Source organism: Peromyscus californicus, unplaced genomic scaffold, assembly GCF_007827085.1.
Source record: "Peromyscus californicus insignis strain IS unplaced genomic scaffold, ASM782708v3 Scaffold_15__1_contigs__length_86483966, whole genome shotgun sequence".
Taxonomy (NCBI): Eukaryota; Metazoa; Chordata; class Mammalia; order Rodentia; family Cricetidae; genus Peromyscus; species Peromyscus californicus.
Window position 1 is genome coordinate 70,834,549 of NW_026294447.1, and position 15,788 is coordinate 70,850,336.

At 44.4% G+C, this 15,788-nt stretch overlaps 1 protein-coding gene across 3 annotated transcripts in view; it reads right to left on the bottom strand.

Moving 5' to 3' along the window:
* Positions 1-3,206: 3,206 nt before the first annotated feature.
* Lin52 (lin-52 DREAM MuvB core complex component) overlaps positions 3,207-15,788 on the bottom strand; it is an 88,406-nt gene continuing 75,824 nt past the window's right edge. For all 3 annotated transcript variants that reach the window (XR_008218474.1, XM_052739303.1, XM_052739304.1), the window contains one exon: positions 3,207-5,073. Coding sequence is in view for 2 of the 3 variants with exons in the window: in XM_052739303.1 (XP_052595263.1) it covers positions 5,018-5,073 (56 nt within the window). In the remaining variant the exon portion in view is untranslated. The remainder of the gene's footprint in view (positions 5,074-15,788) is intronic.

Sequence of the window (15,788 nt, forward strand, 5' to 3'; positions counted from 1 at the left end):
CACCGACTTCAGCGGATTCCTAAATGCTCTTTGCCATGTACTGCTTTACATTCTATTTACCAAAGAGACCATGGGACACAACACATTTGGACTTACGTTGACATCTCCCAAAAGTTATTTAAAAGTCAGGGATTGTTACCCTGTCTCTTGCACAGGGAAGATAGGAAAACAGAATCAGAGACTCTGAGATTTTTGGCTCCTTTGATGCTGTATAATTGAGCTTTTGGTTATTGGAAGTCACCTCCAAAAATATCAGGTATAGATCAAAATAAAGATGAAAAAATGTGAGGCAAGCTTCAGATTCCCACGGAAACTATCCACACACCCTTTGTCCCTGGCGACAACCAAGTTTACCACCGCACTCTGTACGGCAAAGTACTTCTGACATGGGTTGCAGTCAAGGGGGCTGGATTTCTCTTCATCCACCAGCCAACCCCCAGTCACACAGAATGCAGCTAATCATGATGGCTTGTGTTGGCAAATAGGCTCCTTTTCTGTTTTTTAAAGAGATCATCCAAGGGAGCCTGGGGACAGCAGGCAGGAGAAGAGCCAGACACATGGAGGTGATAGGGGCTAGAAATGCAGGCAGGCTGAGGAGGGGTACCCTGGCAGGCCATGTGCTCTTTGAGATCAGAATCTACATGCAGGCTGTGGGTCAATTCTTGACATGGCTGGAAGAAGCTCAGTGAAGGTCCAGGAATGGTACCACAGCCAGGCTGCATATGGTGTCATAGAGAGGGAAAAGGAGTGAGGCCAGAGGGTGAAGACACAGTAAGGTCAGACGGCAGAGCGGGCTTCCTGGAAGGGCAGGGTGCCTAGTGCTTCAGACTCTGGCTCAAGGGATGGAGCCAGGCTGTGCCCAGCACAGCTCTCCTCTGCCCATGGCCTGTGCCTTCTGGGGTTGGGAAAACCTCTCACAAGTTGCTTTGTTTAGAGACTCTGTCCCCATCCCTTCTCCCCCCTGCATCTGTCCTCTGTTTAGAGTTGTGTGAAGCGGAAGACAATTCGGGGCTTATTAGTGTCCCAGGGAGACATGTAACTTGTGCTGCTGGGACCCAAACAGCGCGAGTCTTAACAGCAAACTCCAGCGGAGTAAGGACTGAGGAATTGTCTCACCTAATTACAGGGACTGGCTCTCTCTGTGTTTGTGATTCGGTACGGTTGTCCGATCGCTTTTGATCGCTTTTCTCCGTTTGCCGGCTCAGGTCATGCTGGAATTGTGCTAATTAGAAGAGAAATGGACAGAGTGATCCTGTCAGCCCCGGTTACTGGTGGGGACAAAGCAGAATATTATTCTGAGGCAATGTTTTGTAAGAGCCCTTCTCCTGCTCTCATTAGGAGGAAGAGGCCCCCAGGAGGGAAGTTCCCAATGCTTGGCCTGGCTAATGGAGCATTGGGGTGTTCTTGTGCTAACTAACAGGCTCTGCTAGCCCTCATGCCAACCAGGGGCCTCACAGTTGCCCCTGGTATCACCTGAAGCCTCCAACTGTCCTTGGTCTAAAAGAAAGTGCCAGACAAAAGGTGGGAAGGTTGATGGCCTTTTCAGACACAGGGACATACTTCCAATGTGGCAAAGATTCTAAATAGGTATGAACAGCCAGTTACAGGACAGTTAGAACTTACGAACTGAACTTGGAGAGACCTCTGCTTGCCCATTCAATGGGCCGCTGGAATAGGGTGGTCTTGGATCTCTTAAAGGAAGAAGACACAAAACAGAATATGACTTCAAACTTGGAGATAAAGATGGGCCAAGTCTAAGCTGCTAAGAAACCACTTATTTGACCCCCGGGAGCCAGGTATCTTGGCCTATCTGCCCCCTTTTCAACCTGCAGTCCATCTTCCTGCAATGCCTTAGTGCTGGGGGACAGGGACTTCATTGCAAAGCAGTCGTGGGCCTCCCAAATGCTGTTCTGAGGTTGCAGAGTCAGTGGGGAAATTTCACCAGCTGTATCATTACTGTCCTGATTTGAGTGAACACAAAAGCTATAATAACAAGACCAACACCAAGGGGCAGCTAGCAAATGCCTACTTCTAATTATAACAAGGGCCAGATGTGGCAGCACACACCTTTAATCTCAGCACTCGGGAGGCAGAGGCCAGCTGATCTCTGTGAGTTGGAGGACAGCCTGGGCTACATGTTGAACTCCAGGACAGCCAGGGCTACATGATGAGATCCTGTTTTGTTTTTTTTGTTTTTTTTTTTTTTAAATAAGGGCTAGTGAGATGACTCAGTTGGGTAAAAACACTTGCTGCCTAGCCTGATGAGCTGAGTTCAAGTCTCTGGACCTACATGGTGGAGGGAGAGAACTGACTCCCAGAAGTTGCCCTTTGACCTCCACAAACACACACAGTGAATGACCAAAAAGTTTTATAGTATGGAAAATACATTTTTAAAATAAAAAGATAAAGAAAATTAATGAGGGTGCTTTGTAGTTAGCAAAATTAATATCCTATATGAGCTATCTATCACTTCGTTTTTCTTAAGCTGGAATGCTTTCTCTAGAAGGACATGCTCTGGTGAAGACAAATCTATGACCCACAGGTGACAGAGTGGCCCAGGTGAGTACTTCTCTTCTCTAGGTCTCACACAAAGGAACTTGTACTAAAGCAGCAGAAGACGTCTTCCATGAAGACATGGAAGAACTAGATACATATGAGGGAGACACAATCCCAGGAGCTTGTGCTATCCAAGGGCGGTAAGATCTGGACTCAGATTACTTAGGTGTGATCAGGTGTGATCCTGTGATCTGCGGCACAGGAATGGCACATTTCAGTGTTGGAGGAAGGTCATCTCCCGTGGGGTCACCAGGGCTTACAGGAAGAACAGGTATGATATGTGCAAAATGAAATGGAGGCCGAGACTCCTGTGGCATGGGTAAGCAAGGCACTCACTGCTCAGAGTAAGAAGAGTTCTTATTGGAAGAGAGACTTTCTGGGGAGAAGAAAGAATCCAAATGGAAGGATCACCCAGGTTGTCATTTTAAACTGTTGTGTTTAAACGTTTAAACCCGAGGACAGAGATGGACCTTTGACAATATACACAAGGTGGTACTAAAGCTTTCTAAAGGTTCCTACTGGGTCAGGGAATTTAGCATTAACGGCAGGATGGCTGGTGGGACAGGGGACTTGTCACTCAAGTTGTACTTTCCATGAGTCCAGGTTTAAATATACAGCTTGGCCCTTTAAGGGAAAAATTCGACCTCCTATACAAGGGACACATTTATTATGAAGACATATTATACACAAAGTATAATCCTCTAACGTTCTAAAATACATATGCATACTGTACTTAAATTTATATTATCAATATAAAAATACATCATTAACATTTCTAAGGATGACAAATACAAAAACAATAAATATCACAATTCTACAACGTCTACTTACATTAATTAAGTGCTGGTGAACAGGGTGACAGACAGTGAAGGAGGAGGCCACAGCAGTTCCAAATACCAACTACTGGCTTCCCATTACAGACGAGCTGGTTGGGGAGCGATCCCAGTATTCTCCACATACCTTTCAATGTCCCCAAACTCTGAAAGTGCCTGATGTCATCAACTCTCAAAAACAGAGTGAAGAAAAAATTTGACATATGGCATTATTTTCTGATCACTCGTATACACTCACTTTAACCGCATTTAGTGAGATAAAAAATGTCAATCACAGACTTAAGCTTAAAATCAACTGGCCCTTCTAGGGAGTACTCCAGCAGAATGCTTCTCTTCTCATACTTCTCTTTTGTGGTACACATTTCATTGCTTTTTCCTTTTAAAAAGTAAAACTGTGTCGATCAAATAGCACTAATGAAGGGGACAATCCAACATCAACTCAAGCATTAGGCACAAGTGTCGGGAATGGTCAAGGGACCTGCTGTGAACCTCAAGAGTACTGTGCCCTAATAGACACATGACACAGACTTGGCCACAGCTTCTCCGTGTCCAAACTCCCAGTGGATGACAGCCACAGAGCTTTTCTTCCTATAATATTGAGGGAACTCTCTGCGCTTTTCAAAATGTGAAAGACTAGGTCTAATCCATTTTACCCATGGGCAAGATTTTCAGACTTTAGCAGACATATACAAGTAGCAAAAATAATCTGTGAGAGTTGCTGTAAGCCAGCACATTCTCCTCTGGGTATGTTTGGATGATGTAAGTGGAGTAGCTGATATGTGGTTGAGAGGAGGAAAAGGGGAAAAGGCATTGTTACCATCCGACAGCACACACTCAGTCAGTCGGGGCTTCTTGTTTTCAGTCAAAGGGAACTCTTACAACCATGCCCTCCCACTACCAGGTCACACTCACTTTTTCACTTACAAATGTAAGAGACTAACCAGAGTTCCTTCCGTTGCCTTCACACTAGTCTGGAGGTCTAGAACTCAGGGTGACCCCGCATGAGCCTTTTATTCCAGAGAGTCACTACAAGAGCTCCACTTGTCCGGAGTCAGAGCTGCAAAGTGGGCCTGGGAGCGGGGGAATGGACAGTGCTAAGGGAGAGAGTACCATTGGAGAGACAGACGTAAAAAAGCAGATGTGCACTTCAAGACGATTGTTTCCTTCAGAATGGAAGTCACAGAATCCGTTAGATCTGTAGAGTTCACAGGTCAGGATGCAGTCTGGTCCAGAATGTAGTTGGTCTCTGATGTTCTTGTCATGAATGTTTCTTAAGAGGTCAAGTACAACTCAACAGAACCCACTAATCGACACGTCACTACTGACTTTGCCATTACAGAACCGAAGGAGTTCTGAGACTCCTCAATCACTTTTGGGAAGGACCTTTCGGAATGATGAGACCTCTACGTCACCAATACCCAGAGCTACGGAGCCGACTCAGGAAATGGCAATGATCCTTGGGTAGAACAGATTCTTCTCTTGCTGCCAAATGTCCTCAGAGGTGCAGAGTGCCAGGAGCAGGGGAGAAGGGCAGTCTTTCCCCAGGAAGCACGCTGTGTGCGTCATCAGAGCGACACTGGGAAGGGTACTTGGTTGTGGTCTTCAGGACACTTGTGCTGGAGCGGCTGCTACTTCTTGGGTTTCTCTAGGATGTTCAGGAATTTCCCCCTAGTCATCTCTCTGGCTGCAATCATAAAGTAAACAAAGCAGCAATGAGAATTAGGAAGGGAAAAGGGGATCACAGGAAGACTTAAGTTACACATGAAGATCCAACTCCCCCAAAGTTGTCGCCTGACTTCCACACCCTTGTCCTGTGCACCTGCACTTATAAACATGTTAATATGAAAAAGTATATTGGTAATTAAATCAACTGTACACCAAACTGCTACCCCAACAAATTCAATCACCACTCATGTTCTAGCAGAGGAAAAGAAACCACCACTGACAATTATGACTGGACAGCATATCTCAAGTCAGCAATGTCTAAGGTCCAGGGGACGGGGGTGGAGGGTGATTATCAGCTTTCCTTACAACAAATCACCAGGGAATTCCCGTAAGTCCCTCTGTTAGTCTCTCAGCCCTAATGCTCATGTTTACTATCTTATAGCATTTGTTCTGGGAGGCTAAAATCCAACTAGGAACAGAATCTTGTCTGGACTGTTGGTCTCTGCCCATCTAGAAAGTCAAATCAAAACCCTCCCTCTGAGCTGCAGTGGGAGGCCCTGTGTGCTGTACTACAGCAGGGTTTATATCCCCTCAGTGCAATTCATCTGGGATGGTGTAATAAAGCAGGGTTTATAGGGCTTTGGTCTTCTCGCTTGGCATTGTCAGCCCGTAGGTATTTAATAGAACCAGGCAAGGTTTATGTGTCTTTCTCCGACTTTCAGCACCGTCAATCTCTGAAACCTAGCTACTGCTAGGTTTATTCAGCCACTTTCCTGTATGTCAGGCTCCAAAGTAAAAGTAAAACATTTCCCAAGCAGAAGGGCCACCACTCTAGAAGGCCCCATTAGAGTTCTGTCAAGCAAATTTTCAATAAGCATGTGTAATGTGACCTCCACCCCTCTGCAGCCTTCCACAGAACCATCTTTTCAGATCTCTTAAATGGACTTAACAGTTCTCAACAGTTTCTGATGGCTAGGCTGAGAAGCCAGAAGTCTTCCAGAACTATGCAGTGAACATCGGACGGTGGTGTCTCGGCCTCACAACATGTCCATCTTGGACAAAGAAAGGAAGTGGCTAGGGAGGCACCTGCAGTAATGAAAGGGATGTTTGCCCCATCTTCTTGTTGCCTTTATCTAGGACAGAGCAAAAGACTCGAGACAGATCCTCCACTCCAATCAACCTAAACTTAACAGCGGCTTGTCTGCCGGGCCTGATGGTAAAGGCCTGGAATCCTGGCCGGGGCTGGATAACTTCCTAAAACCCAGTCCTAGAATAAAGTGAGTAAAACAAGGCCTGGGGCTGTAGCTCAGTTGGTAGAGTGCTTGCCTAGAGGGCAGCAGGCTGGAGGTTCAATCACTGCCTGCACCCCAGCTCCTTCTATGTACAACCTGCCGTCACAGGGATGCTTTCGGTATGTCAGTCCGTCCTCCCAGTGTTCACCAGCCCCGAGCTCCAGCAAAAGGCGGACATTCTGTCAGGTAGGAGTGCAAGTTCAGGGAGAGCTGTCTCAGTGCTGCCCACGCCCAAATCTGAGCCTTCCTTGGTGGTTTACACAAGTTTTGTACACATTTCCTCTACTAAAATGTCAGAATTGAGGGAGGCCTATTGAATAAATCTGGTCACATACACAATAATAAACAAGAGAATAAACAGGAACACAGCAAGCGCTAATGCTTCCTTTAAAGTCAGTTATGCCTAGACAGTGGCTATCAGTGAACCATTCTCTCTATATGGTAGGTTTTTATTTCCATCATTCTTTTTTTATTTCAAGAAAATATTTAATTTTTTTTTTCTTGAGACAAAGTCTCTATGTAGCCCTGGCTGGCCTGGAACTCACTCTGTAGACCAGGCTGGTCTCAAACTGGCAGAGATCCACCTGCCTCTGTCTCCCAAGTGCTGAGATTAAAGGCGTGTACTACCTACTAGGCCCAGTAAAAACAACAATAAATTTAGGTTTATTTACTTTGTGTGTGTGTACACAGCGCCCACAGAAGTCAGAGGACAACTTGTCGGGGTTAGTTCTCTCTTTCCATCCTGGGTTTAAGGGACTGAATTCAGATTGTAGGCTAGGCAGCAATTACCCTTATTGGCTGAGCCATTTGAAGGAAGTAATGTCAAATTAATGGAGATCAAGGTCAAGGACTAACAACTCTAGAGGAAATCCAATCAACTACTTAGCTAAGGGGAGACGGCAAGGCCATTTTATAGAGAATTCAGGACTTGGGGTCGGGGATGCAGCTCGGTTGGTAGACTGTTTGCCTAGTACTACATAAACTGAGCATGGAGGTGCATGTCTGAAATCCCAGCACTCAGGAGACAAAGGCAGAACTTCAAGGCTGTACTTACAAAGTCAGTGAGAGGTCAGGATGACTACACGGGGGGGGGGGGGGGGGGGGGGGGGGGGGGGGGGATCAAAGAGAAGAAAAGAATCTGAACTCATTTCTAGCTCAAGAGCAGTAAGGTACTGGGCAAGCCTCAGGCTGGACAGGCTAAGCCTCACCGTCCTCCTCTGAGCAGCAGGAGCAGCAGAGCCCATCTCCACCTTCTCTTGGATGGTGGCCATCGATCACTAACAACGGTTTTTAGAGATGGCAAGTGACTAGTTTTGTTACTCCCACATTTTGAGTGAATGAATGGATGAATAAGGGAGGTCAGAAACCTCAAAACTCCATTGACAGAATATCTACCCTTATCTTTACAAATTTAATTTCCTTACACTTTTGGGTAGAGCGGCTACAAGGGTTAACTGCCTACTCTTGAGGGTAAAGTATAAGAACTTTAAACCCAAACAGCATCAAATCAGCCTGCAGTGTGGCTGGAGGTCAGTGTGGAAACCAGAACCCTGACACACCCTGATTTCATTGGTGATTTCTGCTTGCTGGTGATTCCAGACTTCCCAATTCCTTACTGGTATTTAAAATAATAGAGATTTATCCTTAATTATGTGTGTGAGTGTTTTGCCTGTATGCATGCATGGTTAGCGCCTGCAGAAGACAGAAGAGGGTGTCAGATTTCTCGGAGCTGGTGTTATAGATGGTTATAAGCTGCCACATGGGTGCTGGGAACTGAACCCAGATACAGTGTAAGAGCAGACAGTGTTCTTAACCACCAAGCCATCTCGTCACCTCTTACTTTTGCCCCAACCCACAGTGAAAGACTGACCTGAATGTGTTAAGACTTAGAATTTTAAAGACCCAAATATTTGAGGGCTCAAGAGTTTAAAAGGAAAAATAGACAGAGATTCTGAAGTCTCTCAGTGGTAAATTTTCCTCGAATTTAACCAATCCTTTTTTTAACAACTCCCTTTCCACTCAATCATTCCTCCCCCTTCGACCTAATCCAAGTATACAGAGTTGCAGGAAACCACCGTAAAAGTAGAAGTAATTCAAAAGACATCATCTTCTACATGGGAGGGGAAAGTTTCCCTTCTTGCCAGTCCCATATAGGAGATATACGAATGCATGACATAGCCGCTCCCTAAAAGAGGGCTGTGTCCTATAAATCAGCTCCTCAACACCAACCCCTTTTTGTGCACAGGGAAATTGCTACGGGTCAGGGGCTGCTCCAGAGCAAGTGCCCTCCTGTTCACTTGTCATCAGGAATGTTAACATTTCTGATGAATTCATACAGCCCTTATTTTATTCCCCATTTCTTTCTCCCTGCTCTCGTGATGTGTTGCAGTGTGAAGATTTTCACCCAACCTTCTACTGTAATCACTGCCCGCACATTGCACCCCCCTAAACCTAGTGAAATTGTTTAGTGATGCCAACCGCGCTTTTAATTTGCAAGACATCAGACACAGAGGTAATTTATACCAACATCTGTTCATTTTTGACTTCTGAAACAAACTCGCACATGCTGTTACAAAATCCCATTAGGAGTAAGGAGACAGCCTTCTGCTACTGTTTCCTATTCCTTACACACACACACACACTCTCTCCTCTCTCTCTCTCTCTCTCTCTCTCTCTCTCTCTCTCTCTCTCTCTCTCTCTCCTCTCTCTCTCCTCTCTCTCTCTCTCTTTCTCCCCTCCTCCCTCCAGGAGGGGTTATATATGTAAACATATTTGCTAATGTATTCTCACCAAAGGATTTCAACTCTCTCTTGGGAAGAGCGTTCAGAGCTGCTGCTTACTCTCAGGGGTAAGGAAGCTACTGTCGTCTCCTGCCTAGCTCCACACCCCCCTTCTTCCCAGTAGTTAGAGTTTGTTTTTTTTTTTCTGGATAAATGCCCAGGGTAAGATTCTATGTTCTTGAGCTTGGCACTTTTAGTTCCTCCATTTTCTCTGGGTTCTTCCCAACGCCTACAACGTGTTACAAAAGAAAACAAGGGCCGAGCTGGAAGACGCACAGTCACAAAGTACCTGCTGTGTAAGCTGAGGACCGAGTTTGGTCCCCAGAACCCACCTGAAAAAGCTGGGTGTGGTGGTGCATGCTTGTCAGCCCAGGGCAAGGGGTGGAGACAGGTGGAGCCCTGAGGCTTGCCAGTCAACCAGCCTAGTCTTACCTGGCGACTTCCAGACTAGCGAGACCTGTCTCAGGAAATAAGGTGGACAGCACGTGAGAAAGAACACCGAGGCTCCCCTCTCGCTTCCTCACGCACGTCTGCGCATGCACCCTCACACATGTGTACTCAGCACACAAAAGAAACAATCCCAAGAGCAAGGGATACAGCTCAATGGTAGATTGCTTGCCTAGCAGGTCTGATACCCCGCATCACACATATATAAGGAAAAGGGAAGAGGGAGAGGAGAAAAGGCCTAGAAAAAAGAAGTGGCTGGAGAGTTTTATCTAGTTGATGAAATTTGTGTTTTTCCTTTGGGGCCTATTGTCTAGAACTACCAGCTTGAATGGGAAGACAACATTACTACCAATGTAATGACAATGCAAGAGGGGCCCAGTGGCCATCAGCCACCAGACTATGTAATGTGCTGATGAGAAGCAACACCACGTCACACCATGATCTACAAGCCCTCCCAGATAGTGCACAGATCACAAATGGAGATGCGCACAACAAAGACTCATCGCAGGGTTAACGTGAACTGCTGCCGAGTGTGGAGAGGAGGCCATTCGTACATGCAGAAAGCCAGCAACCGGCTGGACTCCGATCAACTCCCAGCTTTATGTTGCTTCTATTCCCCTTTGCAGTCTCTCCCAGGCTGCCAGGTTCATAGCAGCTGTAAATACCCGGGTATACTTAGAGAGGTCATGGCTGAAGGGAGGATGCTAGCCTGCTTACTCTGAAAGGGGTGTGGGGTTAATATAGTCTCTTCCTTAGACCCTTCAATCCCCCATCTTCCATTGCCTCTAGTTCCCATTCCACTGACTAGCCCCAAACTGCCTTCTCTGCAGTAAATTTTCTGGTGGCTGGGTGAAAAGATTCAGTAGTACAGATTGATTTCTTACCAGTGAGGGGATGAGGGATTACCAGAGGCCCCTGGTTAACGAGATTGGGTGCAGAATCTCTCTTGAGACCAGCCCTCTCTGCCAGAGCTTTGTACCTTTTGTCCATGACATATGGGTTTCATTACGGAAAGATTTTTCAGATTATAACTTTGAGGCAATTGCCTGCTAAAATTCTGCTTGACTTTTATGAAGGGAACAATGTAAAGATTAAGTAACTTTTTAATGAAATAGAAGAAACTCATAAAATGTTTGGGCCTCAATTTCAATCTACTTTAAATATTTTGGTGCTGCAATGTAATTAAAAACATTTGCAAGGTGGAGAAGAGTTATTCCCTACCCCTCTTGTTTTTTAACTCATCTAGAAGAGTAACAACCAGCAGCTTTTAGGAGATTCTATTATGAGCAGTCAAGAAAACAAAGGAGACAAGCTAATACCGTGACAGGACAGGTCTCTTCTGTATGCAACAGAATACAGAAACTTGAAACTCAGTTCCTACCTTGAACCTGGAGCCCCGTGGGCAAGCACTAGTCTATCTCTTGGAGCTTCAGACTCCTCATCTGTTCAAGGTGAGATTAATACAAAGGCCACACAGGCATCCATCCGTAAGTGCTACCTACTGCCATCATATCGCTCTTGTGCCTCAGTCTTCAGCTGCACCACAGAAACATACTGTTCTATCACCTTCACACTCATGTGACCACTGTTCTGAGTCGGAATTCCTTCCCTAGGTTTTGGTCAGCCTTGGCAAGCACTGGCATTTTCTTAGCTGTCCACAAACAAGGGGTACCAGGTCTATACTAAATAAATGAACATACAGCAAAAGGAAGCTTATTATTTAATCTTCTTTTTAAAATAAATCTTTATTTTAAAATGAATTTTACTCATTTAATGTGTGAGTTTTGCCTGCATATTTGTCTGTTGCCCATGTGCATGCTTGGTGCCCACCGAGGTCAGAAGAGGGCATCAGATCCTCCTGGAACTGGACTTATGGATGGTGATGGATCACCACGTGGATGTTAGTAATCAGCTTGGTCCTCTGTAAGAGCAACAAGTTCTTTTAACTGCTGAACCATCTTATTATTCTTAAAAGCTCTTATTATATTATTATATGATTAATAATAATATTATTATAATAACCATCTTATTATTCTTAAAGCTCATCAGCTGTAAAATAGTAACGGGCACACCATACATCTGGATGGCACATATACTCTGGAGGTTTGAACCGTGCCAGGAGAAGGTCTGTCAATCACAATGTTGATGACCTCTCATGGGCTTATGGATGACTTCAACAATCCTGAAGAGAAGGTTCCAGTTACACTCCAGTGTCCACTTTACAACTCCCCCAAAGTCAAAGAAGAGCTAGAATATTCCTAACAAAATCAGTGTGTTGAAGGCTCTTCCTTGAAAAACATTTTTAGCTGTCTCTCATGTTTTGATCCCATTTCTTCTATCATAATAAGCAAATGATAGGAACAGAAAAAAACAAACAAACCAACCAACTAAACAAATACAAAAGCCCAATCCCTACTGGAATCATGTTGGGTGTTAGAAGCAGTTATCTTCTTTACCTGCACTAAGATTTACTTAGAACAGAAAGGAACACATAGAAGCCTGTTTATTTAACTAGCTTTGCAAAGATCTTTTGTAGCTACGGTTCAGTTTGTTATTAATTACTGTTTTGACTCTGAACCTGGAATGTTCTCAACAGCTATGACATGAGAGCACTCCACTGGTTGGCCAACAGTGTGTGTGTGTGTGTGTGTGTGTGTGTGTGTGTGTGTGTGTGTGTAATATGCAGAAAGTACAAAGGGCGTGGCCCCTCGGGAATGTCAGCCACAGTGGGCCTACTATGTGCCAGACGCTTTCTGAGAGGGACTCTTCTGGAAAGCCTGCTGCCTTAGAGGAGGAGCCAGAGTTAACAGATACTCTGGTGCAGTAGAAAACAGACGCCAAGGTAACTTATAACACCGATCTCTGTTTTGTGGAAATTGGAAAGTTTTCCTGCTGTGAGGGTGCGCAGCACAGCAGTCCCTGCTTGCCAGCCTAGGCTGTTCAGGTCAGATCTCCTCTGGACAGAGCAACACCAAGTGATCAATAACCCAAGTTTAATCCAAGAAGTCATAGCAGAAGGAAAGTCAGGACTTGATGAACAGGTAAACAAATGTGGACAGTTCCAATATGGAAAATAATTTTAATAGTGTTTCATAACAGAAGGAGGGAAAAAAGAACAGAAATATTCAGCCAATGGATTTATTTTCAGAATATAAAACATCAAGCAGGAACATAAAATCTGAGATGTGTCAGCCATGATGCCTGATGACTGAAGGCAGAAGCAGACGACTCTTAATTGTCAGGCACTTGAAAAATGCTGTCTTCCGGTGAGAGAATGCCTGTTTCTACATAACTCTGCTTGCTCAGAAGTCTTTAAGAGCAAAACAAGACTACGCTTGGAATATGCAATCTTACCATCCTTCTCCCTACTAAAAAGTCCAAACAAAAAGACCTTAAAGATTTGTATTCCAGAAATGAGAGTTAACTACTTCTTATTATGTATTTGAGACAGGGTCTCACATGGCCCAGGCTAGCCTCAAATTTGCTGCATAGCTGAGGAACTCCCGATCTTCTTGCCTCTACCTCCAGAGTGATGGAATTACAAGTGCGTGCTATTAAGCCTGGTTTATGCATTGCTGGGGACTGGGCTGTGCGCACACTAAGCAAGTACTATACCAACTAAGCTAGATAGATCCCCACAAGCCTTTTTTTTTTTTTTTTTCCAGATAGGGTCTCATGTAGGCCAGGCTAGTTTCCAACTTTCTGTGTAGCAGCCAAGAGCCAAGGATGTCAAAGCCCTGATCCTCCTGCCTCTGCCTCCTGTGGGCTGGTGGGATTATAGGGGGCGCCACCATACCCTGCTCATTTGGTTCCTCTCAAGGGTAAAGCTCAACTGTGTGAAAAACAATGAGATCAAAGCAATGAATTGCACTATTAGGGTAAGAATTTGTACCCTTCTCAAGCTGATGAAAGAATATGCTGGCTGTATTTTCAGGAGGGGAGGCTAAAATCTTTCTAGATTATGGATTAGCCTATAGAAAAATGTCTGCTGTAAATCAAACAGTGAAGGGGAAGATGAATAGGAATCTCACACAACTTAAGTAAAACATAGCTCTCTGAACAGAGGAAGATAGGTCTCTTCTGTATCCCGGAATCTAATCAATATGTATATGTATAGTTCAGCTATTATTTGGCTTAAAAGGGCTTATTGGGAGATGTTATCATTTTTTACTATTTTCTACAGAGAAAATATTTTCCAGTTTCAAATAACTCTGGACTTTGGAATTATAACCTGTTTTTATGTTAAAAAAAATTTAAGTGAAAAAAAAAAAACTCCAAACAAAACAAAACAAAAAAACAAAAAAGAAAAACAAAAAACCCAAAGCAATGAATTAATAGTCTGAGGGTTAGAACTTTTATTAAATACTCATACATTTGTGCAAAATACTCATCTTTGAAGGCTTTACACAGTAATAGATCCTGGTAAAACGTGACAACCCAAGTCTTCACAAGGTCAATATCCTCACTCATAAAGTGGGAACAGTAATAACCCCTGTCCAAGGTTAAGACAGAACTACTTACTGGTCAAAGTGCCTGATCAGGACACAAAACACTCTACCCCAAGTCAGTAACTCACTCATGTTATAGTCTACTCTCAGGGAAAACAGGCCAAGCTCACAGTGCAGATCACTCCACTCAGCTGGGATACGCTGACAACTTCCCTCCTGGTCCATGCCACTACCAAGTGCTGCTTAAGTCTGAGGAGAAAGGAGGACTAGCCTTCTTGACCCCCAGGGCAGGGAAAGAGTTACAGCCTCACCCTGAGAAGCCAATAGAACCTCTCTTGATTATAATTTAGATAAGAACCACTAGATTGAATAATAATGTCTGAAACTCCCCTGGCTGTTTCACCTTGAGACGTCCATCACTGGGTTAAACATGATGCTAATTGCATTTGGATTGATTAATTTCTCTCACTCCTGTCTATTCGAATAACGCTTAACAAAATAATCATAGCACCCGGAGCCAAATCTTTTCCGTCAAAGGAATGAAGCCATCAGAACAGGCATCGATGAAAGAAATGAAGATGACCCGTAATTACAGCTACGGTGATATCATTACCATATTATACAAAATGAGCGCGGGGGGCGGGGGGGGGGGGGCAGGGATTATTTATTTATTTTCACGGAAGCCTACAACCTAAGAATACAGATTTGATAGCGAATGCAAAGCACAGAAATATGTAACTGTAAAATAAAAATCTTGCTCACAAAATCACAAAATCCAGCAAGCCCCAAGGCCCCAGATACATCAAGTGTGTGGGACTGTGAGCAGGGATCATCCACACCACTGCTTTTCTCCACAGTCATGTACATGACCTGCAGAGAGGTAAGATGCTGTCTTCCTTCACACCACAAGGATTCCCAGAGCTACTGGGGAATTCTTCTTTACACAGAAAATATAATTTTATTTTAATGTTGTTAGACGTGGCCTTGTGGGCAGGAGAGATGGCTCAGAGGTTAAGAGCACTGGCTGTTCTTCCAAAGGACTCGGGTTTAATTCCCAGTAGCCACATGGCAGCTTACAACTGTCTATAAGTAAGGTTCCAGGGGATCGGACACCCTCACACAGACCTACATGTAGGCAAAACATCAATGTACACAAAATAAAAACATTATAAACAAGTGGCCTTGTTTATACATGTATTACCTGAATTTTAACTGAAACTGGTTCTAGTTTAAGATGTCAAAGCAAATAGATATCTAAGAACCTTACATATGGTTCACTGGACAGTATTACGGAGTTTATTTAAAACACTAGTAGGAAGAATATAATACTATTTCCCTATACACTTTTCTATTGCCCAGTAGGAGCTTTGAACACTTACGAAAAGAAAACCTTTGATTGCACAGGAGTTAAAACCTGGTTCTACCAGGGTTATGTGTTGGCTCACCCCAACATCTACCTTATTGGTGATCTGCTGGAGCATGTGAAGGGACCGGTCCTGCAGACCCAAAGCTGCAGGATTTCCACAACACAGGGCAACAGCAGGATATCCAAGAGGAGTTCCAGTGAGGGCCCAGCATCGATAGTGTAGCAGAAACCAGAGGCCTCGACGCAGACCAGTGACTCTGCAGTGAACACTAGCAGTAAAGATGTATGGATACAAGGGTTTACTGTGTGACTCACTGGGTCACACTACAGCTCCCGTGACGAGGCTGATTTCTCCTTCTTTTTTCTCTCTTCTTCTTTTCTCTTAAATTTTATTTTATTTT